The sequence below is a fragment of the Rhea americana genome, unplaced genomic scaffold (assembly GCF_003343005.1).
Source record: "Rhea americana isolate MKP2758 unplaced genomic scaffold, rheAme1 scaffold_3, whole genome shotgun sequence".
NCBI lineage: Eukaryota > Metazoa > Chordata > Aves > Rheiformes > Rheidae > Rhea > Rhea americana.
The window spans coordinates 13,440,634-13,467,426 of record NW_028186423.1 but is presented as its reverse complement, the minus strand read 5'-3'; the positions used below and the strand labels follow the sequence as shown (position 1 = coordinate 13,467,426).

Below are 26,793 nucleotides of genomic sequence, written 5' to 3'. Positions count from 1 at the left end.
GAAGTATAGAGCATCTACTAACAATTAGCAAAGGGATTTGATACTCATGAGATGCAATAAGTGCACTACTGGTTCATGAATTCTTCTATTCCCAAAATAGTATTGTATAGCCCAAACAATGAATAATTTACTCAACACAATTCTGATAGCACAGACTAGTTAGCATAGTAAACTAAATGCATCTGCATTTCAGTCCCTCTTATGAGACTGTGGTTCTTTCTGATCTGGTAAGTAATAGTGCGTATGTTACCAACTTTGCTGGAAGTTCAGTACTCGTATTCCATATCATAGCCACTCATGTAGGTTTTACTGAAGGTTTTTTCTTCTAATTAAAATAATCAAACAAACAAATGATAGTAACAACAAAGATCAAACTAGGCATTACCCAGCAACAGAGGAAACAATGTCTCCTTCACAGATCTAACTATAGTAAAGGCCTTTTGATTCATTTTTTCCCCATATAATAATAAAAGTACAAATTGGCTAGTTAAAGGGGTGCAAGTTCACTAAGAGAACTGGAGCTGTGGGGAACTGAAGCTCGTGCTTTCAATATTCTTATTAGTTGTAAGAACTAGTGTTTGTCCAGCTTTAAAGAAAACTTCTTCAAATAAAAATGTAAATCACTTTTAATATCCTTTGGACAATCAGAGGGCCTGAGCCTACAGTGTGAGAATCACTGTGACAAAGGCTCTCAAGCTGTGCTTACATCACAGATGTGCTGCTAACCTCTAGCACTGCATAAAGCATTCACCTAAAATTCATCAAAAATTCAACTGTTCTCTGATACTTTCTTCCAAAAAAGCACATTCAGAGGATTGTTTTGCTTTAGGAAGGATTGTAAAGTCTGAATGTGTTTGCTTTTCTGAATTTGCAAGTTACAATAGTTCTCTGGGACTTGCAGAGGTAGTAACACCCGTACTCTTTTGGAGCAGCAGTGGAAGGCCAGACTAGATACCTGAGGGTATCTCAAAAAACACAAGATGTCTTCATTCAGTTGCCTGAACTATCTCTGACTGAACAGGGGAGCTTAGACATCTAGCTCACACGCAGACACCCACACTATATGTTCAGAGTCTGGAGCTGTATTCTACCCTCAATGACCTTAGCAGTGCTTTCTGCATTGATTTCAGGTACTGTAAAGAAGATTGTGCACAGATCACTGTAACACTGATGTTAACTTCCCCAGACTACAGCTGCTACTGCCTACAATCACTGCAGTTTAAGAGAAGTCACAGACATAAATTGACTCCTAATACCTGCATCAAAGAAAAAAAAATGCAACTCTCCCATTTACAACSCACAGGAAGTAACATTTATGTTTTAATTAAACTTTCTCAGTATCCCCTCAAAACTGGTGGCAAAAAGGAGAATAAATCTTTGATAGTGGTAATAAAACCAAACTAAAAATAGCTATGTTTTTGTTGGCTATTTTTATAGTAAATACATTCTCCATGCAACTTCACTATATGGCTGCACAATTTTTTCTGTAGATACAAAGAAGGGAGATATTGGGGTAGGAATTAGCAGTGAAGGGCAGAAAAAGCTGGGGACTATTTAAGTTGATGCTGTTGCCAACCATACTCTCATGTAATCCATCACGGAGAACTAAGCTCTGTTTATTAGTATTTTCCTATAACATGCTGTGTAGCAAAGATAACCTCTTTAATTGTTAGTTGTCAAATTTTAGGTCATCTTTTAAAAATTCCCCCTGAGATGAGAATCTATTACAATCATTTGTAGAGTGTTTTGCAGTTAAATGGTAGCAAGATTAGATTTAATTAAGCAATTTTGTAAGCACTGAAAGTCAATAAAAAGTTAAGCATTACCTGTCCGTTCAGGTGTTAGTATTGCTTTACTGGAGGTTTTAGAGAAGCTGGGACTATTAAAGCCATTGGTATATGGGGTGAGTCTTGCAACAGGACTATAGGGAAAAGCCAAGGAGACAGGTGTAGAGAAGAGGTTCCGCCATCGGCTAGCTGTTACAGATGTGTGGGAGAAGGGGGAAAAAAAGATTTGTAGTTATAAATACAATAGTGTTTTTAGAGAGAAAAATAATCTAACCATAATCTGTTCACTGTATCTTGTTTACTTATAGTAAAAGAAAAATAACGACCAAAGTTCAGCAACAAAATATAGGATTAGCAGAGCCTTCTACATATAACAGTGTGCTCCAAAAAATTCTGTAGTAAATATGTCTTGTTTACCTTTTTCTGTGTATACACCATTTTTTTTTAGCATATTACTCTCCTATATCACTGTGTGTCAATGCACAATGAAATACAGGAAGGAAAAATCATTCATTACAGTTAACAGAGAAATTCCCAAAAGAAATTTGCAGTGATCTTCAAGAAATTGTTCATGGCAAGCAGTCATCACACAATTGAATTATCAGCTATGAGAGTTCAGAGACACAACAGTAAATTACGCTTAACTGTTAAGTGTTAAAAACAACTGTAATCCCATAGCAATGGGATTGCTACGTGCCATATTTTTCCTTCTTTTTACAGCATCAAATTACTGATTACATAAGCATGACTTTTTTTTTCACTGTTTTTTGAGGATCAACCAAATAATATAACAGGGCATCTCTTTTTCTATAGATTGCTTAAAATAAGGTTTCAAGGCATCCGGTCTGTCTGCAATATCACAGCAAGCTCACAATAGGCAAAGGCTAAAGGCTTATTTAATTTACATTTTCTTAGCCCATTCAGGAAAAAAAAATAATCTGTAGTCTGGTTTGCTTATTTTTTAACATATGTTAACATAATATCCACATGCTATTAAGAAAGAAAATACAAATAAAGCAATTATAAGTAAAAGGAAAAGGCAAAAAAATAAAATATAAATTTCAGTTACACCATTCAGATACAGGCAAGTATGTATAGATGAAAAATGAAAGATCCTGTCACAATTTATTTGTGATAGAATCTGTTTTGTCGTGGGAGATACTATGTTATTCACAGAGATACAAAGGAGGGAGGTAGGAACATATGCCTCACTTAGAAATCCATGGGATAACTTCAGTGCTTAACAGGGTGCATTGCTGTGTCAGATGCAGCAAACCAGCTTTCAAAACCAGAAGGGTTCAGAAGCTAAGTCTCTAACATATGGTTAATTCATATCACAAATCTGCTGTTTATTTGGACCTGCTGATCCAGTTGTTTTAAACTTTCAGTTATGCAAGTAATAGTCAAAATAATATTCACTCTCTATTTTAAATATTTCCCCATCACTAGTATGATTTAGCAAGACATTTGCATTTTCTTCTTTTTAACATTAACACAGTGGATGGCCATGGGAACAGAAAGGAAGCAGATCATGTTGGCAGGTCCTCAAACTCAGGGCTCCAGCCTTTCGAAATAAATAGTTTGTCAGCTATCTAAAAAATATTATTTTCCTCAAAAACCTTTTATTTTGTCCCACTCAAAACGTATTCTTGGGCTTGTAAGGGTTAACCAGCCTTTCTACTCTTCACACTAGCACTGCTAAAGTCAGAATAAAGGTAACTGCCCAGCTCAGTACCAGAACAAARCAGTCTGCAACGGAAGGGAAATATCAATGCTCAGTCTCCGTAGGAAGGGGCAAAGGAGTAATAAGACATAAAAATGCAAATTGTGATCTTCGTTGTCATCCCATCAGAGAATTATTGCAATTCTCTCATTTTTCATGATTTTAATCCTCTTAAGCCTTCAAGCGATCAGCTTGAAATTCAAGTATGCAAGAGCTACAGGACAAAAAGGAGAGCAAGCACAAATGAACACTACTCTGCAAAATATTAATTAACCCAACAGTTGGGGATCAGTTTCACTCACAAAGTGATAGAAGTTGTTAACTGATCTGAAGCATTCACTTACAAGAAATGTACATTATAGAGTCTTGTTATCATATCCACAGCTAAAATTTGTCACTTCCACTACAAGTTATCAATAAGGAGCAAAGGACGTTAGTTCCTTGCAATTCTATTCTTCTGTCTAACACAAGATCCTGTTTTGTAATGGTTTGATCATTTGCCAGACCAATTAGCTGCCTGCATGTCCTCACCCGCAGATGTGGTCAACTGTACAGCACAAATAAAAATCATTCATTACTCTGTACAATAACCATTGTGAACAGGCCCACCAAGCACAAAGCAACAGTTATTTTGACTATGAAAGCAAGAACCCACAGTAAGAACATAATTAGTATTTATGGCAAACAAGATTCCAAATTACTCTTTCAAAAAGTATGTGGTCTCAGAAAAGGATGGAAGAGGAACTGAATATAATCTAGAGATATATTAGACTAAAATAATCCCTGACCCTATAATTATATATCTATTTAAATTTCAGCAGAGGATTGACCTTTTACACTCATGGTTAGCTCCATTGCTTAGAATCAAGTACACAAAAATGTTTTCATGAGGTTTGAAATGGAAATATCAAAACAAAGTACAACTGAATATTTACACRATATTAACATAGACAGCAAAAACTAGACTTGCTGAGGTCTTGTGCTATGTTGTGCTATGCCAAAAACATACAAAAGTACACAGGAAGCAAGCAGTACATACATACTTCTAAAAAATACATAAAAGAAATGTAAAATTAATAAAATTATAAAATTGCGCAATGGATATTATTTTACTCCAATCTGATTCCAAGATTGCCCTGATTAGCACAGTTAAACATCTCTACAGTATGCAAGGATTTGCATTTCATTAACTGTCCCATGTAGGTTATCTCTAGAGGACACAGTGTTGTTAATACCTTTATTTTAAATTTAAAAGCACAGCTGGTCAGGTCTTAATTTTATAATATTTGCAGTTTTTTCTTAAAGCCTCAATTCTGTTTGTCCACAGACCAGATAAGAAGCTCACCTACCCTTAAAAAATAAAGCAAGCTTCTAACTCTTCTAGCTAGATAGAAACATAAATAAACCTGCCCTGAGTACCTTTTCTTGAAGATGTACTGAAGAAAGAAAAAGTATCAGCCATGGAAAGGAAAACAGGGATCTATAGATAATAATCAAGAAGATGAAAAATCCGTTTCATTTACTGATGATAAAGAGTTGGATACACTAACAATTTGATTTTTTGAGGCAAGAAGTTGTTTATGCTCAACAACACAACGAATTACTACATGTCCCAGTCTTGATCAATTCTCAGAAATAGATTACTGTCAATATATTGTACAATGTGTTATCCAATGGCTACTATAATATTTAGAAGAAGGACTACAAAACCATGCAAACAAAACCTTTCTTTTAAAAAATAAAGCAGCAGTAAGAGAGTCTGTTTGTATCCTTAAAATATTTACTAACACAATTGAAAGATTAAAAATGAAGACAGGCCTTACTTTTTATACAACTTTTTATACAACTTCCTTGAAGATCTCAAAATGCTAAAATATAGTAGAATCGTACCTTCCAAATAAAAATATGAGCAGCTACACAAATACTGGCCATAYTGACTCCTATTAATAATCAGCATGTGATAAGAACAGATGAAAAATCTCACATGAAAACCTGAATAAGTAAGCAGATCTACAAAGTTGCATGGCTCAAAAGGAATGGAGCACACTGCAAAACTACAGCATGCCATATTGTATTTAAAACAATTACTTTATTAAAAGTACTTTCCCATTTAAGCTACAAAAGGTACTCTACATTAATTCAGGTTATCAAGGTTTCCAAGAAACAAAAAGAAGACATTTTAAACACGTTCCATTTTTCATAGCTCTATTATTTTTGTGATGTTCTAACAACCTGTATCAGTTTGGCCAAGTTCTGTAACATGGTAACTCAATTTCACTTTAAACACCACAAATCAGTATTTCTTTGCTATATAGACAGAAAACAATAAAGTCATAAATAACTATGTTATACGATTGACTAGCCATACTAAATAATAATGCAGTTTCTAGCTACTTTGTTTATCCTCTCAATTAGCTTAATTTTTACATTAAGACTTCAGGTCAGATTCAAAAAAACTCTCAAGATATAAGTTTAAAAAAAAAATTAAATTGCACATATGCTCATATTTGAAGATGGATACTAATTACAAAGCTTGCATAGAAAATTCTCTTTCAAGCCAACAACAGGAGGAGTATTTACAATACTGGCAATCCAGCAAGTTCAAAACTGTAAGTCAGGATAAACCCAGGAGTAAATGAAGTTGTGGATGTTGCTCTGCACTGTGGTCATGTTCCGCCTCCATACCAGGGCATACACCATTTCCTACTGACACTGTTTCCTCAGAGAAAGAAACTGAAATTATTTCCTTGGTATGCTCTGCATATGTGTGCTTGCACAGCAGTTATGCTTAAAAGTGAAATGCTGCTTCAGAAGTGAAATTCACAGTCCTGTACTGGAAATAGAGTATGCATATACAATCCTTAGATCTGCTTCATATGGTGAGATATTCAGCTTCTGTATTCAAAGCAGAAGAACTGTAGCATCTTTAAACTCCAGGATTTATTTGCAGCCTAGGTTTCCAAGCTTTGCTCTGAAATTACAAGTCCTAAAAACTTACTCTTTCAAAAAAACTGGATTTTTACTAGTTATATGACTATAAGTTCTAGGACTGAAGAAATACTCTGCTTGAGTCAGGACGGCAACATTTTGCTCCAGCAACGTAAGAGTATCGAGTTGCACTTGCAAAACTGGAGGTCAGTCTGGGACACACATATATTCCCATCTTTTTGAATGTTATTGTACAGTGAATGTCTTGACTTTCCAGGCAGCATCCTGCTACTTCCAAATCAGCAATCTCCTCCAGTCATCAGCCGTGGTTGCCTCAACAGCTTGTTTCATTGCTTAGCACAGTGGTTTCATAACCATAGCAACAAGTCTCTCTGCCAGCCAGTCAGCAGTAGGAACTTTGCCACGAGCACTGAGCCACATTTCATCTGCTCAACGCACATTTTCAGTCACTGTGAATCTGTCATTGTCTGAAACTCTTTCCTCGTGCTGCCTTACCCAGCTAACAGAATGCTCTGGGGGCTCGTCTGCTGTCCTTGACTTCTAATGCAAGAGAGCAAAGTACCTTCTCTTCCCCCAGTACAATGACACAAAAATAAATTCCATGAATGTAGACTGCACAAGAGGAGTTCTTCCAAGAGTCAATAATAAGAGCCCCAGCAATAACACTTCCTGTATATTTTTATCCTTGAACCTTTGGTTTCAGGCCGAAACTGAGCCTTAACAATTATACTGGAATGGTAAAAAAATAACATGTCAACCACCTTCTTAGGTTTTGTTTTTCCCATAGATGTTATAGACGAGTTGCCAGCTCAGTTATCAGAAAATTAATTTCACTGTTATTACCAAAATCTCTTTTAGAAGAAAAGATTTTATCTAAACTCAACCTCTTTGGAAAGTGTGTACAAGGATTTTTGAAATAAACCCATTAATATTTGTAACATTTGAAAGTAAAGGAAAAAAATACAGAGCTAAAAACTTAGCCCTCCTGTACAACACTGACACGTTGTAAATAGAAACATTACATATACGGCAATTCCTCATCTGCCAAAGAAATACCTTTCCAAAGCCTAAACAAAGCTTTTGTGTATYTCAGCTAGTGAGAAGCTATATAACAATGAAATGTCTTCATTTGATTGCCTTTTTCAAAATAATTTCTCTAAGAAATTTTCTGAAATTTCACATTTTCATCAATGAACACAGGATATTGCTGTGTAAAGTAAAAATGACCAAATACTCTTCTCACACTACTTTAAAATAATCAAGCTCAGTCTCAAATATAGCAAATATCTGATGAAAATAACTGCCATTATAGTTAGGCCATACAGTAATAGATTAGGAGCAGCTGAGAGAATTAATAAAGACTGCCTACTTTCCTCTAAGTCTATGAAAACTGAAAAATAATATTAGCTTAAATTTTATTTCAGAACTAGGAATACCTGAAAAAGTTAAACTGGTCCCCAACTCATTTCACATAAAGCAAGTCCTCTTGGAAAAATAATATAAAAGGATTCTGCATTAATATACAGTAAAAAAGGTAGTAGTTCTGATATGGATCGGTATACTACTATATAAACATATAGAACTACAGTAATTTCTACACCTCAAGATTTGTCCCAACAGAAATAGCACAGCCTTCTTTTAAAGGTTGAGTCAGAAAGTCTATCTAAATTGCAGCAATCCTGGATTTTCACCTAGCACAGCAGAGCAATGTAAACAGTGGCGGCGTTTGACATACTGCAACTGTTGAAAAAAACGTAAATCTAAGCAAGATTCAGGAGTGATGCACTTTGTCAAGAAATATTCCAATTGTGCCAACGATTACTTATCAGAGAGGGAAGACCTGTATCTTTTTCAAGACAGACGCACAACTACTCTATCTCAACATAACAGTGAAAACTGTCTTCGAATGCATCACATACTGGAAAACGACACTGTTATTTTCCAAATACAATATACACAATTATACACAAACTTTAAGCACCCTTCCACGACTCAACTGTTTCAAGTGATATATATATATATATATATATTTTTTTTTTTTTTTGCAAAGTATTACACAGAGGACGAGAAAGGAATTGGAATTAGGAAGTATAAACTATACATTTCCTACAAAAAGGTACTTTGCCTAGCTATATGCTTTGGAGGGCTGGATTGGGTTTTGTCTTTTTGCTGACTAGGCAAACTTTTCACCAATGATTTAAACAAACAAACAAGGTTTTGTGAAAAATGTAACTGCCCTAATGTTTATTTTCTTCCTGAGAGCACAACTTTTCCTACATGAATAGGGAGACTTATTCTCAAAGCAAGTTGTCAGAGCAGAGGTAATAGCCATACTTGGCTTCCAAGTTTCCCTGTCTTAAGAGATCAGTCAAACATGCTGAACTATTACATCATAAGCATGATATAGGCCCCACATGTCTATTCCCTCTCCAGCTCCTTTATGCAGCATGTGGCATTTCATATACACTGCTAGTCTCACATATTTTCATTCTGTTTGGCAGATTATTCATCACAGTCCATGCTTGTACAAGTGCTCAAATTTTAACTGATTTGCAAAACGATACAACTTTCCAACTAAGCATCCAACTGATTCACGTGTATCATACAAGGGAACTAAATATCTCTCTGCTATTTCTCCCACACTATTATCATCTCAGTCATTAAAATTGTTCATCCTATGCAATTTTAGGGGCCACTACATAATAGGAATCCTTACTAAAGGACATTTTTAATGTTACAAGTTTACACAATCTTACAGGGAGATTACACAAATTCACAGAACAAAAATCCACCAAAGGTTACTAAATCACATCTAAATCAGAAATCACATCTGGTTTCAGCTCTGAGCTGACAATACATCTRGGAGAGCGTTAGGACAAGCATATAAGCCTTTTCCCCTTCTTCTTACTCTCCCCTAACATTTATTTATGACACTTCTAGACACAAGATCTTGAGCCACACAGATACAATAAAGATGCTCTTACGTACAGACACATACAACCGACCTAGTCATCATAGGACAGAGTACACTCAAAACAGAAAAAAAGCAGGGCACAATTCACCTTATCTCCAATCTAAAATGAAATGAATTGTGCCTGTTTGTCTCTGCTGACTACAAAGAGAGCTCATATGACTGACTCAGATACTGATCTCTACATATATTCAAACAAAACCCATTCTGACAGCATTCTTTACAGAGAACATTTTATAAAGAGAGCTTAAAAGAGATTTCAGAGGCTGCCTTCAGTTTTCCCATTTTCTTAGCAATTTAAAAAGACAATTCTTTTCTGCAGGACTAGAGCATAGCAATGTTTGTATTCACCCTACCTAAATAGCTCCAGCAATCCAAATAAAATTGCTGAACATCTTTTTTGGCAGCAGTTCCAGTTTAAAGGAGAACCATAGCTACCTCCCTCAATCATGATGCTTTACCTTATGCCAGCCTCTTGGTTGTACCAGTACAACTGTACCAGATGACTGCACAGTAGATCAGATGAGTGCTCTGATCTGTGCTAAAAAGACTCTTTTTTTTTAACATAAAAGAGATCCTCAGTCCCATTTACTAGGAACTGGTACCCAGATGTATCAGGGCATTCAGAGAGGGATGGAGAAGAAGAAAACAGAAGCAGAACGGTAAGCCTGCTGAAGCCACCAAAAGAAATGTTTGTCAGAGAATGGTCTCTAAGAGATGTCTACAGCTAGGTGAGATTAATTCAGTGTCTTACACTGCTTACATATGTACATAGAACAGAGCAAAGCTTCACRGCTGGAAATTTCACCATATTTTACCTTTAACAAGTAGCAACAGAAAACTGGAACAAAGTAGTAGCCATCCTATGAATCCATGACTGCTCCTACTGAGGTAAAGAAAAATATATCACCGTGAAGTGCAGACAAGGTACATGTGACCACAGAAATTATCTTCTTCCAGGTCTTATTGTGCTTACTGGAGAGATTTCCTGCATTAGCCTCTTCTAGCTATGAATTATCAGACCACAGCTTAAGCTAACTCAGTATATACTAGCTGAGATGGACAAGGAAGTCATAATGTTATCATCTCAGCTAGTAGCAACTAGGTTCCTGTAGGCACAGGTGAAGTTAGAACAGGATATATATATATATCTGCAAAAGAGAAAGTAGATTGCATTTCCATGCAAAGGGACTAGAGGAAGACTCAACTATGGTAACCTAAGATCATCCTACTACAAAATCAGTGGATCCACAGAGACTTGCAGGTGCATCTATACAATGACAGAGCAGAGTGTCCAGTAGTCCCAAACAAGCTCTCAGAAAGTTGGTGCCTTTACCTAGAGGATATTACTACCATGACAAAAAACTAACACTGCTACTGAAATCTACGTAGCTTCACTAGCAGGTAACTGCGCCCAAAGTTACATAGTTATAATGTATCTGTAATTAATTCTGCCTTAACTAGTTCAAATAACCTTGCAGAAAGCCCTATGCCACACAAGCTTATAAGTGGCATCTTCACTCTTCTAGTACTAAACAGATGTCCTCACATACTCAGAAACTGTGATGCACATATCTTTTTAACAATTTTTAGCATAATGGTAAGTGCAAATCACAGTTCAACTCACTATCTGCTTAACACTGTCTGCTAATATAAAGGGAGAACATTTTATTTGGCACAATTCATGCAATGGTTTACATTTTCCTTCATAAAACACATGCCCTTCACTGACTACATGAACTTTAACATTATTATTATAGAAGAGCCATTCGTACTAGGTAACATCATCATAAGTGGTATGAGAAATCTCATGCTCATTGCATAACTATTGTGAAAAATAGTTACAAAAAATTCCTCTTTAAATATGGGCTCTTAGATCTTAAGCGTCTGTGACAGCCCACCTTGCTCTCAGACTATCTCTTCATTAATCTGCTATTTGCACCTGCAGGTGTCTCCCATATAATTCACATGGCTTCAATCCAGTGGACACTAGCTCCGCAGAAGAGTAGAATATAGGATCTTAAAGAGTCAGGGGAATCTTGGCAGCAGCCAGGAGTGTGTGCTGCAGGAGTTATCTCAACAGCCTCCTTCCAGCATCTGGGTCAAAGACACCTACAGGATGCAGCTCCCACACAGTGAAGGCCTGACGACCAACARTTTGACAATTACTGTGATAGATTATTAACAACACAGTACAGTATTATCAAAAATAGAAAAAGGACCTAAATCTGTTTACTCTAACTGTTAATCGTTACACTGTGATTGCCTCTGGCAGACATGCCTTTTAACTATAATGGGATCAATGATGTGTGTTTGTGGAGGGGGGAAGGGGATTCAGTCTCAGCAAKCTCATCTGAAATCAAGCTGTTCGTAGGATTTATATTGCACACGTCGACCCTGTGCTAAGCTTCTAGCAAGTTAAAGTCTTGGTCAGAATATATACTATTAATATTTCCTATTTCCATACAAAATGTGTCAAGCCATGCCTTGAAGAAGCAAGGACAGTTTAAAATGTTAAAATGCCAGGATGATAGGTATTCAGTAAGATAATCAAGGTATTCAATAAAAATGCTAATTAAACTACATTAATCAGAAGAGGAGTTAGAAATTTCTTATGCCTCAGAAGAAGCATTTGCTATTCAAGTACCAAAACAAAAAGGAGGGATCATTCTATTTCCCTGAATGCTCTACTTAGCCACCCTTACAAGCTGAGATTTTGAAGTTATATACAAGTTGAACAATGCACGTTGGGATTTTCGTTTGTATGAAATATTGGGGCATTACTACAAATCTATGCATGTAAGTATCTTCCTTCATTATCCTAAAAAGGATCTGCTAATGAAACTGACTTAAAGAAATCTGGCCAGCCACTTCTTTGGGCATGGTCATCTATTATTCAGGAGTAGGCTCTCAAACTCTTAATGCGCATACCATCTGAACACACATCAGTTACTGTGGGTCATCTTCTTCCCYACCACACAGCTATGTCCCTTGGGGCTACCCTGACGTATAGGAATTTGTCTCAATATCCAAAGAGAAGGAGAAGCAGTTGCATATATCCTATTCATACCGGGGCTACAGCCACCTTCATACAAGTCATGTAGATAGGGGGAGGACAGGTTTTTCTTAAGCTCTGTTCTAATAGGCACAGCTCTTTTAGGGTGGTAATAAAAGTTCCTGATAGCTGGCAAATATAAATTCATTTTTGGACAAGTCTCCTTATTAAATTACTCCCTGAACTACTACTCACAATAAAGATGCCTTTCTTGGCATCTCTTTTACAGCTTAAAGATATTTGTTTCCAAAAATCAGTCTCCCCCACACATACAGTCACTTCTTTGGCTTACTTAGCRAAGACCAAGCAAGCATGTCAGTGTAGGAGTATTTTGTCAATATAGTATAGTAGGATTTCTAAAAGATTCCTGCTCTAGTGGGGAAGTTTTCTTACATCAACACTTTACAGCCATTGCCATGAACTATATAAATCTAAAGTTTAAGATGGCTTAAGTAAATTAATATGAACCTGATTTTGAAGGCACTTATAGCACATTTAACAGTTACAGACACATATAAGGTAGCTATATAGGACACGATATGAAAGTTAAATTGCTAGAAGTATCATGCCAAGCATTCACCTTGGCTCTCAGTGACAGATACACTGATGTATATCATCCATGCAGCACTGCATTGCAGTGTGTAGACGTATTGAAGCTAGACTGTTTGACATGTTTGACATGCACAAGGTAGACAGGCTGTATGTATTGACAGGATCAAATTTTAGAGTCTATTTATGTTTCAATAACACAACAAGGAGCGGTGAGGTCTTCTGTGTGCCTGCATATGCTCTGTATATATGCTTACTCTTCAGTGCTGCTAAGAACATGAGAGGTTTTAATCTTGTCAGAAGCCTGCTTTTTATATAACAAATATTTACAGGTCTTGTGCATTTTCCTAATGTCAATCTGAGGAGAAGGACATTTGTTTTCAAAATCAGCTATACTGATATGGCTTTTTAGTGCAGAAATTAATCTCTAATTTCTTGCAACTGTATGTTAGACGGCTTCAGTTTAATCGCTCAGTTAATCAGCTAAAAAGAAGTTTTAAGATACAAATGATAGCAGTGTGTCCACTCATTTGGAAATGTTTTCATCCCCCAAGGAACAACAGCTGCTTTGTGACCTCTTGAGTCTTTGTGTCTATGTACTGGTAGGTCTAAAATTGTGATATGCCATCGTATTTATCCTCCTGCCAAGTCAGCTTATAAACTATGCCGCTGCAATCACAGCAGTCTCAGAACTTTACTAGAAAGGCTCTCTTTTTGCAGCTTTAGTCTCAACAGTTGAATAGAAGACTGGATTAGACAGCAGTAAAAATACCATTCCAGAGGGAAAAAAAAGAAGTAAAAAAAATAAAAATTCACATCAACCAAAACTATTCACGAATATATGACAATTATGGTGATAAGACTCAATCACAGTGTAAACAAAAAATTTTTTTTAATGCTGAAAGGATTAGTTTAGTGAATAAAACAGTGTGACATTTTTACACAGATTCCAAGCAGTGCCTTCCCCCTTCCATTCCACAGGTCCTGCAGTTTGCAGCAGAACCAATCTCTCAGCATGAAACACTAGGGCTACAATTCAGTTGTCTAAACACAGGTATACTGGGGGTGTTCTAGTGCATCTCATCATGCCTCCAGACGCTGGTCCAGGTGAGTGAGGCTGTTCTGCAAATCCTCTGTCATACTTATCTGCTCTGACTGGATATCTCAAAGTCCCAAAAGCATGTCAAATTACGCTCAGCACCTTTTTTAAGATAAAAGTATCAAGGCCAAAGCAAAGTATACTAGACGTGTGCCTAAAATTAGGTGGAATAAATCCAGGTCGTATCACTTTCCATGAATTTACATAATAAATGGCCGAGATCCAAGGACAAGGTGCTTGGGCAGAGAAGAAACAGCTCAATGGTTGGCTCTGATAAGTGAGTCTTTCCAGAAGAAATTCAGTCACTCGGATTTTCCTCTAGGATTCAGATCCAACATCAAACAGTATCTCCCGTAACTCAGTTAGTATTAACAGACACATACTACAGTATTTATACCAATTATTTCAACAATGTATGAACTGCAGCACAAAATTTTTGTGCCTAACCATCAGAGAAAGATTCAGATTAACTATTAGCACATGAAAACACACAAAAAAAAATCCAAGTCTGAGTATTCTTATTCTGGAGTTAGGTATCTGAACAAATGATTCTAAGCAAGCTCAAAAGTGCCCTGACTGAAGTGATAGGAGGCAATAAGAAACTTTCTCCGAATGAACAAAAATGAGGCACCAAGGTCAAAATGCAAAGAGTGTTCACGACTTGTTAAAATATAAAGAAATATTGTCATCTAATTCATCTAATATGAAGTACTACCGAAGTTTCTCCTAATCAATGGAAAGAAATGAGCACCTCCAGACTCAATTCAGATAACTGCTTAAGAATGGCATAAGGATGTATCAATTACCCTTTGGTTTCTTTACAATCAAGGGACAATTAGGTTTTTCTAGGTATCTAACTTTCATAACTGTGGGTATTAAAGATTATGATTAATCTCACTTAATCTCAGTAATTTGTAAGTTCTCTACTCCTCAAATCCTAACTAAATATTATCATACTTGTTCAAAAAATATCTGTCCTCTGGCAGCTGAAGATAAATTAAGTGAGAAGAGAAATTAACTGATCTTGTCTCCTAGGCAGCATAGGACATAACTCATCAGCTCTTAAGGTAGAATGTATTTGACTACATGAAGATGTTTTCACCAAAGTTAGCCACCTCTAGTTCTATTTGTAGCCACGTATGCTTCAAGGTACCAGTCATCTCACCTGAATTAATAGTGCATGTTCAGTAAGATCAACATTGCTACTACGTAACAAGGGAAGACACCTGAATACAGGAAGAGGTTTTTTTTTTTTTTTTTTTCCTAAAAGTGGAAAAAAAAATCGTGTTCCAAGTTAAAATGCATTTGTAATGCCTCTCTGCAGTAGGGGAACATACAGGCTTCAGTATGTTCAACTATCAGCCGTACTTCTATTCTCTTTTCAAGAAAAAACTATCAAAAAGGGTGTTACCTTTTTWAAAAAAATACATGGGCCTTTTTAGAAAGGCTTGGCCAGGATGTCTTTGAATCCCTATCTCAAGTTCTTTTGGTTATGACAATTCTCTAAACTCTAGTAGTATCTATGCAATATGGTACTACAGTATCTGAGGTGATACTAAAATCCTAAAACTCATGTAATCTTTAAATTGCTCCACATGGCTTTAGAAACATGAATCATACAGGTCTTATCTAGGTTTTGCTGAGGAAAAGTAATTCTTGTCTTGCAATCAGATTTACACTACTTTTCTCCTTCAATGTTCTCAGAACATTGAACATGAAGTTTTTAATCAAGTATTCAGTTCTCTTTTTGATCAAGTCATATGCAATTACTTCAAGAATGGCTTAGTGGTGCCCCCAAAAAGTGAATATTCCACAATAAAACATTTATTGTAATTATAAATATTTACAATTATATCCCATTCCGAATTAAAATTAAGAAAATATTTTAAGAGAGATTCACAAAATAAAATTATGTAAGAAACTCAGAAATTTCATTTTAATAACTTCCTAGTTTGTATTAACTTATTCTCTGCCTTGCAATATAAAAAATGATCATCAAGCAAATCTGAAAATACCCATGCCTCACTCAGATTGGAGCTTACTGGCTACATTTCAGTGTTGGATAGTATCACAAAAGTTCTGTTCTATTAAAAGATTACTTTTATAATGTCAAAGTAAATACAAATCTCTGATACAAGTGTCATATTTTCACAAAATATTAAGACAGATATTGGGCATGTGGAACATTTCGTAAAGCAAGTGCAGATAATCCAGTCAATCTGAAAATAATAAAATGTGAGGACAGTCATTCAAAGACAAAGAATGTATGTCACACTTACAAGACTGTGCACAATATCCTAACGCTAAATAACTCTGAAAAAAGTACTTATAGGTCAGAGTATAAAACAGTCTGAACAAGAGCTCCCCAAAATATGCAGTATCTATGAAAGCAAGAGCCAAAGTGCTCCCTGAAATGAAAAAAAAAAAAAAAATAGACAAAATTTGGATAAAGAAGCAGTGCTACCTCTAGATACCACACAAGGGAGGCTCACCTACTTTCTAAAATGTTATACTCAGTTCTCTTCTGTAGGCATCAAAATTGGCAGTGAAGTAAAACGAGAATTTATGTCAAAGCTGTAACAACAATTTGAGGGCTAATAAACAATAAACAAAACATACAGACAATCAGGAGCAGAAATGAAATGTGGGTCTCAAAATTGCCCAGTTTTGAAAAGGTCCCTTTTCCCCTTGAGAAGTTATCTTCAGAGGATGAGCTATCAAATGTATCCATGTCCATTAAAAAAAAATGAGTTTTATTTTTAGTTTCTATCTGGGCTAGTAAAGTTGTATACTTTGGAAACAAAAACAGTGATTAGTAGTCTGCTGCATAAGAGAAACTGTGCCTGTATTCTTAGTGTAAATGTTAAGGTTGATGCTGTCACTATGGCTTTGAGGAATACACTGGATTACAGACTTTGAGACAATATTGCAAGCATAAATTATTCTTATTTTAAGCCTACTGAAATCCTCAAATAAAATTTGACAGTATTTCTAGCTGTTCTGCCTCTCATGATGAGTTGATGATCCTAACTCCATAATTAGGGCATATTAATAGAACACTTCCATTCTAAAACAAGGATAGACACTTTCTCAAGTGAGGTAATATCTAACACTACTTCCGCACCAACCTTTAAATAAATTACTTCAGACTGCAAATTCAGCATCTTTTTGTAACTATTATAACTAGAAACCAAATCTAAAATATTGAATTCTAAGAAAATATTTAATTCTGCAAGTTGTACAACAATCAATTCTTAACATGTGAAATCAACTCCTCCAATAGCACATTTATTAAAATTTGATAAGAAGTAGGTGCAATACATAAGAGCCATATTAAAAAAGCACAAGGTATTTCTGAGTGAATAAAAAGAGAATTGTCTGATTTTATATGCATTTATTGCCACAAGGATTTTCAAATAAATACTTCCATCTTGAGGTATGTTTGCAGAGGAGAAATGTTCCAGTCTTAGAGAAAAATATTCTGTTTGAAATGCAAACACATGCTTCTAAGTAGAGTATCAAAAATGAGTTTTTCACACTGAAATATAAAAATCATCTTCAGTAGCTGTGTTAGAAAATCCAGTGATATCAGCTTTTGCAAAAACTCCAAGAACTGCTTTGAATTATATAGATACAAAAAGAGATTCCTTCAAATAAATGAAATCTAGTAGGAAATARCTCCTATGCATGTGTGTGCTCTGAGCACCAAATTTGTACTGCAGCATGAATCTGCTATACATCCTGTCCTTCAAGATGCCACAGTCCCTGAAAGGTACTCAGATGGTCATAGCAGTTACAGGTATTTTTTGTTATCAGAATGATATACAAAAGAGAACTGAATCACACTTGTCACTTCCACCATTTCTTCTGGAGCTTTAAAAATTGTATTATTTATGATGGAAACAACAATTCTATCATCTGCAAGCTTCAGTTCATTACTATTTGCTACCCTAAAAGATTTTATATAGAATTTTAATCTCTAGCAATACGAAAAATAAGGATGAGAAAGCTGTATTAATCTTATTAATTAAATCCTGAGCACTATAACATACATCTCTGACACCTCAATGGATATCAAATAAACCTTAATCTACATTAGAAAAAGAAAAAAGCTCATAGTTCAAAACAGCACTGGATGCAGCTCAATCATAGGAAATATAAGCTTTCATTTATTTATAATATTTTGTGCGTGTTTCTGCTGTTAACAGACTACAGTATAGAAGTTCCTTGTAACTGCAATTTGTAACAGTCCATGAGAWGCTTTTTATATCTTAAGGACTTCAAAGTCTATTATTTCACTGTGAACCCTTAGGGCAAGGAGAGAGAATTAGGAGAATGGGACAGAACCTGGCCTGTTTCTACGTAAGCAAGAAGTTTGAGATCAGAGTAAAACATTCTGTCTGGGGTCTTACTGTAAAATATTTTTTAAAGGTAAAGCGAATATGGTACTGTTGAATGACACATCTTTCTGATTTCCTTGTTTTTTCATATTTTTATCTGGGTATGTTACATGCTTGGGTTTCAAACTTCAAYTGGCGCATGACTTTGGGATCCAATACAATAAAGGCTAAAATGTCACTGGTCATAAACAATCAGAAAAACTACAGTGTATCTGCTTCACTATATGTCTTATCATCCACAGACCACGTAAAGGCATTCATCCTGAAGCATGTTATTCTTTGTAATAAATGAAMGGCAATTTCATCTTAAAACACTATAAATTACTACAGCCAATTGCAGATCTGCAGATTTCAGTTGCCAGTTTTTAAAGAGCTGAAGTAGTATTATTGAATGAGAACTCATCTAAGACAAACTCTGAATCTAACCAATATTTCATAGTCTCTGTGAAAGAGGGCTTTTCTCTCTGGAAGGCTCAACTGAATGAGATATGGTTTGAAGCCCTGAATAAAAGCTGAGCTCCTACAGACTGACTCCTTACTAAGCCTCTTAACTCCTAAGTTTATCCACTCGGCTGCTCCTCAGCTTTTTACAGAAGTGAATCTATACAGTATATCTTCAGCCAGAATGTAAATCAACATCATTTCATTGATTTCAGAGGAGTTATACTGATCTGCAGCAGCTGGAAACTTTACACATTGTATCTCTTTGCTTACTGAGCTTAATGCTGACATCTCCCAACATCTCCCAATATTACCAAGAAAATACAGAACAAGCTCCATCAAACTGTTTAATCTATTATGTGGTCCTCGTGATTTGAATGAATCTAAAGGAATAGAAATATTAAAAACTGAAGGGAGAAGAAGCTGACTCTCCAGTACATAGAAAAGTGCTCTAAACAAAAGAAAACAAAAGGTTTCAAAAAAGAGATGACTGAAAAGGAGCAAAAAGGGAGAAGTGATCCAGGTTAGGCCATAGAGTAAAATCAAAGAAAGATTATCTTGGCACAACTGCTCCCAGAAAACAGGAAATATTCTAAGAAAATAAGTCTTCTTAAAGGAAGTTACATTCAGTTGTCATCCTTCTCAAAGCTATCATGCTTAATCCACAGAAACAAAGCTTGTAATAAGCCTTATTCATTGCAAACTAAATATAAACATTAATGAATAGTAGACCAGATGAATGCTGAGAACCTTGTCTAAGTTCACACAGTGCTTCACAGAAGAACCACCTACTGGAAACACTATACTTACGCCCTTGAAGTTTTCCTCCAAGATGAAATCTTACCTCCACTATAGAATACATAAAACAGATACTTCACTGTAAATGAAACATGGTTTCGAGCACAACAGGATAAAAATTAAACAGGCATCATTCAAGTGACTCTTCAGCCTGAAAGACCAGATAGTCATTTTATCATTTGGTCACCATGGAACTGCTTTCACCTATGTCCCTCATGAGACCTTTGGATTTGTTATAAGCTGTTCTAATGCTGGGATATTTCATGCTACATACCAGTATTTTTATGAAAAGCATGATATAATACAATAAGGAAAACTTACAAGAGCTGAAATAAATGAGCATAGATTTAAAAGCTATCCAAATAATAACAGGAATGAGTTAAAACTTCAACAATGAAAAAACCTACAGAATATACTTCCTGTTTCACAGCTCTTCTCTCTGTGTGTCCTCCTTCAGATACACTGACTTTGTAGAGAAAAAAAAAATCAATTTTTACTGCACTTTATTTCTATGTGCACTATAACACTTAAAGAGCTATGAAAATCTAAACCAGATTAATTTTTGGCTTATGTATCATAGACAAAATTATTAAGCAAATTCTACCTGCAAGCTATTTCAGAAAGCATAAGTTGGTACACTGTAAATGCTTTTCAACTACACATTTAGCATTTCTAAAGTACATCAACATTACCATTGACTTTGTGCCAAACCACAGAAGCACAACTAGATTTTAAAATCCCTCTAAAATGCCCTTTCAAGGTATATGGCTAAAGGGGAAAAGATGCTCTTCAGCTTATAAGTAAAAAGTTTCAGTCTTTTGCACCAGAAAAGAACACCATTCTTACTGAACCACTTTCAAAATCACAATAAAATTGCATGTGCTTACTGACAGACTGTATGGCAAAATAAAAACGGAAGGTCAGATTACAGAAGGTTTGTTTTTGTTTAAAACATAATTACTAGATTCTTCCAGCTGACTCATCTTGTTTCAAAACTGGAAAAGAAGTAAATATTATGAAATCCACTTCTACAATGTTTGAGTATGAAAAATGACATGACATTTGCTTATTATTTGCAAAGGTAAAGCTGACAAAAAGAAAATCTTTTGCAATACTAGAGTTCATTAGTTTAACTACTAATGAAAAAACTTTAATGCAGAATTGTTTCAGTAGAAACAGGAGTCCATTCCCTCCTTAAACATACAGTTCCATAAAGGAGTTTTACATATGGCATATAATTTCACAGCACCTTTGTACAAAGCACAGGAAATTCATAAGGCCATTACCATGACTAGAATATACAACATACAAAATGACTCACTGTCAAAGTAACTTGCTGTGACTTCTTTAGTATAGACATAGATTGAACAGATAACCAGAGAGAGGCAGTAAATCAAATAATAAATTTGCCTTTCTCATGTCTTTATTTCCAATTAATTTAAATTTTTAAGTCTTTTTTTTTTAAAACTTTTGAAGGGAAAAATATCTGATGCGTTCCCTCTGGCTTGCCTTTACATTCATGCTATGGACTTGATTCAGTTGCCCACAGCTAGTTGCCTCAGCCCATCTGAGATGTCCTTAGGACCACGGCCAAGAAATCCTTAGAAGAACAGCAAATATGGCACAGGACCCATTGGAGATCTGTTGCCTTCCTGAGTGGAAACCAAAGGTCAGTCAGGATAACTTAGGGCATCTCCAATGGCACTGGATGCCTATGGAGGGAAATCTGAACAGAGCCTCTACACTAGGATTCAGCTCCAGATTCGGACATCCTATATCACAGACATGCATATTCAAGTGAGCAGTTCTGAGGCAGGTGTCAGCAGGTCCTATGAAGCTACTGATTTCATCTTAAAGCCAACAACTCCGTCGCCTCATCAGAGTAGCGCCTCAGATTCTCCAGGCTAAAAGTTCCCATTGATTGCATAGGGAACATTGACTCTAACTCACACTGCAGACACCTAAATTCAGGCGTCTGAATCTGAACGGAAATCCCCTTAAATCTGGCTGGGATAATTATCACTATACGAACATCAGTTTGCCCACCTAATTTTAGGCAGATGCTCAGCTGCACATTGCCAGAACAATAATTGTTGTAGGATTCTTCTATAATCAGTTGTAGGATTCTTTTGTAGTCAATGCAGAGAGACAGATACCGTCAGAGGTCAATTGAGTTAAACGTTAATTTTGAATGAGACTAATCCACAACTCCCATATCCTTCAAAGCATATAGTTACATGTTTAATCCCTCTTAATGAAGGCTGTAGCTAAAATATAAAACTGTAAACCCATGTGGCCATTAGTTTTACTTCTTTCTCCTATCCTCCTCCTATATTATTCATTTGCTTTTTTTTTTTCCATTGCCACTTATAAATCTTAAGATAATGTTTCCTACCTTAACCAGATTCTTCAACAACACTTATTACAATCTTACTACCTTGGATGGCCAAAGAAAAAAAAAAGTAAAAAAGAATTCAAGGGCCCTGGATGGTTTAAAAAAAAWTAAAAAAAAATAATTCAGAACTAAATTAGAACTAAATTCAGCACTCCCAGACATAAGAGAGACTGCCTCTCTATAGGCTCACTGGCACTGGGCAGCCATCAAATTGATCTCAATACTTCAGGTTACTGAGATCTCAGAAAAGCAGGGCTAGCAATCAAGTTATAGCTCCTCTTTGTCAGTTCTATACTTAGTGCTAAGTCTTGATACTACAGTGAGATGTGGTCAAACATATCTTACAAATTTAGAGCTATGATGATATTTACTGTGATGACACTGGCTTTATCCAAAAACGCAAGTACTGTTTTTCAAATCTCTTTTCAATCCTAAAGCTAGCATCAAAGTTCTCTCCCAAAAGAGTCCCTAATTTCTATTTTAACCAATGTTTAATACTGCTAAGGAATTTAAAACTGAGGAGTTACTCAGGGGAGGGAAAGAATAATGAAGAAGGAGAATACTTTAAAAATACATGATCAGAAAAAAATATTTCAATTGTTCATTGTTTTCACGGAGCAGAGGAAGACTTACATACATGAGACAATTGCATGCCTGCCATTTGTGAAATTTGCTGAATTGCCAAAGTTGCTGAGTACTAGCGATATGCTAGGCAAAAAATGCCAACTTCATAGTAGAGAAATTCAAAGAATAAGATTACCTTGTTCCAATCTAAAGCACAGAGAACGTTTTGCAGCCTCTATCTCAGGACTTGGATGATCCAGAACACGTCTGCACCACTGCAGAGGACTTAGTGATTTCTCTTGAGGGGTGAGAGTCTTGGTAGGCAAAACATATAACCTTAACCAAAATACACACAAATATCAGCAAGATATGCAATACTTTTGTACTCTCAACTTCCTACTAATTTACAACAGTGCATAGCCCTGCAATATGAAATTCTATTAACAAAATGTATTCAGCAGGAAGAGTTAACATTGATATTTCCCTTCTCCCTCATAAAATGCAAACTATAACCTCTACAGCTTTGGAACTTCAAATCAAAGTTAGATTAGATTTTTCATGAAAATACTACATCTCATTATTATCACTGTCTGAATTTCAGCACTGCCCAAAGTTCAAATCCATTAGGTGCTTTACACACACCAAAGATGCTATTAGTTTTCCCCTTTATTTTTATTTAAACTCCAGTAAAGATAATTTCAGCATTTTATTTTACATTTAAATTCAAATTTTACTGTGATCTATTTCATATGTATACCTTTTGATTAAATTAATAATGTGTGAGAATCTAGGCTGTAATTTTCATACCCTCTATCTTCCCCAAATGAACCATATGTTTTATAATAATCAAACTTTAAAGATTAGAAAACATCTGCTGAGAAATTAAAATTCAATTTTGGTATTTGATTCCAGTAGAAAAAAACTACACAAGAAAGAAATTGTATAGATATATATCTGCAATTCTCAGAGTACACACTGCTAATCGGATGATCAAACAATACTTAGGAAGCCAGACAGGTACCAAGTAACTTTCATGGGTAAATTCTTGAAGCTAATATCCATGTTGCTACTGTTGTATATTAGTGTACACATGCAGACATCAGTTCACCTGGGAGAGCACAAATSTTCCCAGGAAGTGAACTATTAATAGCTACTGAGGACAGCTCTCAGCTCCTTGGCTAGGCAGCATGCTTTACTGCTTCTGATCAATGTGACCACTGACAAACTCCTACACAGATGTCAGACTCCAGCAAAATATCCACATTCTGCATGGGAATTTGGCATGCAATAGGGGCATGAAGAACAAAACAAAAAAAGGCCTGAACAGGTGGCCACTTCTAATGTCTACTCAATATCTTTTTTGTGAAGTAAATTGGCACTCTCTGTCATAGCTCACAATGAATATATACCCTCATCATATTTGGTATCTCTACTGGCAATCCAAGCATAGTTCAACTACTGAATTCCTCTCAGTAGAGCACTCATTTCCCTTTACTTCATTCAGAGCTTGCTACAGGTTCAAAAACATGATATTAAGAAAAACAGCAAAAAAAAGGCAAAAGAAAAAAAACAAACAAACAAACAAAAAAAAAACTTTAAGGTCTCCTGTTAGCTTGCAGAAGTGTTTTGAAAGGTAAACACCTGACTGATAAATTCTCAATGATCAGACATCTGTATAAAAAGATGATAAGCAAAAAGAAATTTTGGCTTGTCTGCAATAAAGTCAATTCTTGTTTTTGTAACTGCAATTAAAAATAATAGAGAGGTACTTAAGAACCCAAAATACTAAATTAACAASTGGGAACATACCGGTCTTTGGATTTCCATGTATCACTTAGCTTTAACAATCTAAATTATAAAATCCCCAAAGCAGCTGGCATCATAGAGCTGACCGCTAATGGATAACAATGGAAATTCATCCTTGAGAAAGAAAATATACAAGAGCTAACACAACTCACTCCAAGCTGAGTAAGTTAACGAACTCCTATTACCAGATTTTGCCTGTAGACACATACCTGTGTGACATGAGCAGGAATTACAGGTAATGATATGAACATAAGTTTTGGCCGCGAAACTGCACTTAGGACTGCTTCCAGAGTGCAAATCAAACAGGAAACTGATCAAGAGCATCACTATATTAAGATGCATAAAATAACACTGCCTTTGTGTTGCCCTGAAACTTAGCAGGAAGAATACTGGGTTTAACAAGACTGGGACAAATAAATTCAAAAAAGAGCTAATGCACAGAGAAGTTTAATCACTTCTACTCATTTGCCATAAACAATGGGTTAGGACTGAAGGAAAAATTGATTCAACTCAGAATCAACACTTTCAGAACAGCCTGCACAGATGAATGACACACAGAATGAAACAATACTGATAAAAATTTATATAAAATTTGATGATGACTCTCAAAAGCAATTTTCAAAAACTAAGGCACCGTATTACTTTTGTACTATGAAGTACACATAATCAATGTTCAAAAAATATTGATGATATTTAGATTTTTAAATTCCTCCTGTGCTATCAAAATAAGGATGTTTAAATGTATCTCAGCTGCATTATGCTGTATTTTATTCTCAGCTGATGCAAATGCTAGCTTGTTTTAAAAACTGTAACAAGTTAAGAAACTATATAGAGGCTTCAATAGACACTTAAAATGGTTATTGAAATATAGGTACCATTTTACTACTGATAGTTTAATACAATTAAGCATCAATTATGTTTAACATGGTTACACACACAATGATTTCCACAATATTTTTGCAGTATTTAAATAGTCTGTAAGATGTCCATACAAGTTGCTGAGGCAAGTTATGCAACTTCAAACAGTCTTTCATATCTTTAGTCTAAAATCTCTCCTTCTATTTGTTTTTAAAAAGGCACAATTATTCCTCTGGATTTCTGGATCAATTATGTTTTCTACTTTTTTTTTTTTTTTTTTTTTTAAACCTCCACTTCCAAGCACAGAGCCACGCTTTTTGGAACTACAAAAGCACCTAAGATACACAAACAACCACATAGATCAATGTCCAAAAGACAAAAGCCCTCCCAAATCCCGGAAGACCAGAGCCCAACTGGGCAGAGATTTTAGGATGGGGAGGAAGCGCTGTTCAGATAAAGGATTACTGGAACAATTCCGCTGTTTTTAATTCCTTATGTAAGCAGTAGGCTGAAATGAGGCTTACACCAAACTTGAGACATATATATATATACACACACATATATATATATATTTTTTTTTTCAAAGGGGAAAGCAATAGCGAGTCCCTGCCCTTCCCGATGGGAAGCCTGTGCGCTGGCCGCAACCGCGCTCGCCGCCCGCCCGGCCCTTGGCCCTGCCCGGTGCCGGTGCCTCCCTCACGCCGCTGCCTGAGGGAAACCGGCCGGAGCAGCCGGCTGCCGCCGTGCTCCCTGGTCGCTCCGGCTGCCGAACCGGCGGTTTCCGAGGCTGCCGAGCCGCCCAGGGCGGGCACCCCGCGGAGGGGCGCAGGGACGGGCGCGGGCGATAAAGCCCTGACCCGAACTGGGCCACAAAACCCAGTCCCTGTACGCGAGGCCTCTTTTCACCGGTCGGGTTGATCACACCAAACAAATGACACGTTAAAGGGGGAAAAAATAAAATAAAAGCAGGTTTAAGCTTAAGCTTAAGCAGAACAAGGCCAAGTAGAGTCGAGGGCTAATGCTTCTAARAGCCTGGAGAGCACCAGCTGGGGGAGCATTAGCGGGGATGCAGGGGGTCGGCGGAGCAGGGCTCTGCTACYTCGCGGAGGGGGGCGGCGGCTGGCCGCGGCCGGGGGAAGCTAGGGCGAGGGGCACCGCGGAGGACCGCCGCCGGGCAGGGCCGCGCTGCGAGCCGCATGTACCATGTATCCTCGTCCTGGCCGCAGTAGCCGTCCTCCAGCTCCAGCACCGCCACCTCGTCCAACACCGTGGCGGCCGCCGCCGCCGGGCCGCCGCCCGCGTCCTGCCCTCCGCCGCAAGACGCCGCCAGGCCGGGCGAGGGCTTGAAATAGGCGAGGGGCTCCGGCGGGCCCAGCGCGGCGGCGCACAGCAGGGTGG

At 36.6% G+C, this 26,793-nt stretch overlaps 1 protein-coding gene across 1 annotated transcript in view; it reads right to left on the bottom strand.

Annotated features, from left to right (window-relative positions):
• The window catches only part of SLAIN1 (SLAIN family member 1), a gene marked incomplete at its 5' end in the record, with an annotated part of 47,711 nt that extends 20,920 nt beyond the window's left edge, over positions 1 to 26,791 (bottom strand). The window contains 3 exons of the mRNA XM_085309563.1: positions 1,827 to 1,976; positions 22,928 to 23,067; positions 26,598 to 26,791. Coding sequence (XP_085165689.1) covers positions 1,827 to 1,976; positions 22,928 to 23,067; positions 26,598 to 26,791 — 484 coding nt within the window. The remainder of the gene's footprint in view (positions 1 to 1,826; positions 1,977 to 22,927; positions 23,068 to 26,597) is intronic.
• Between the last annotated feature and the right edge of the window lie 2 nt (positions 26,792 to 26,793).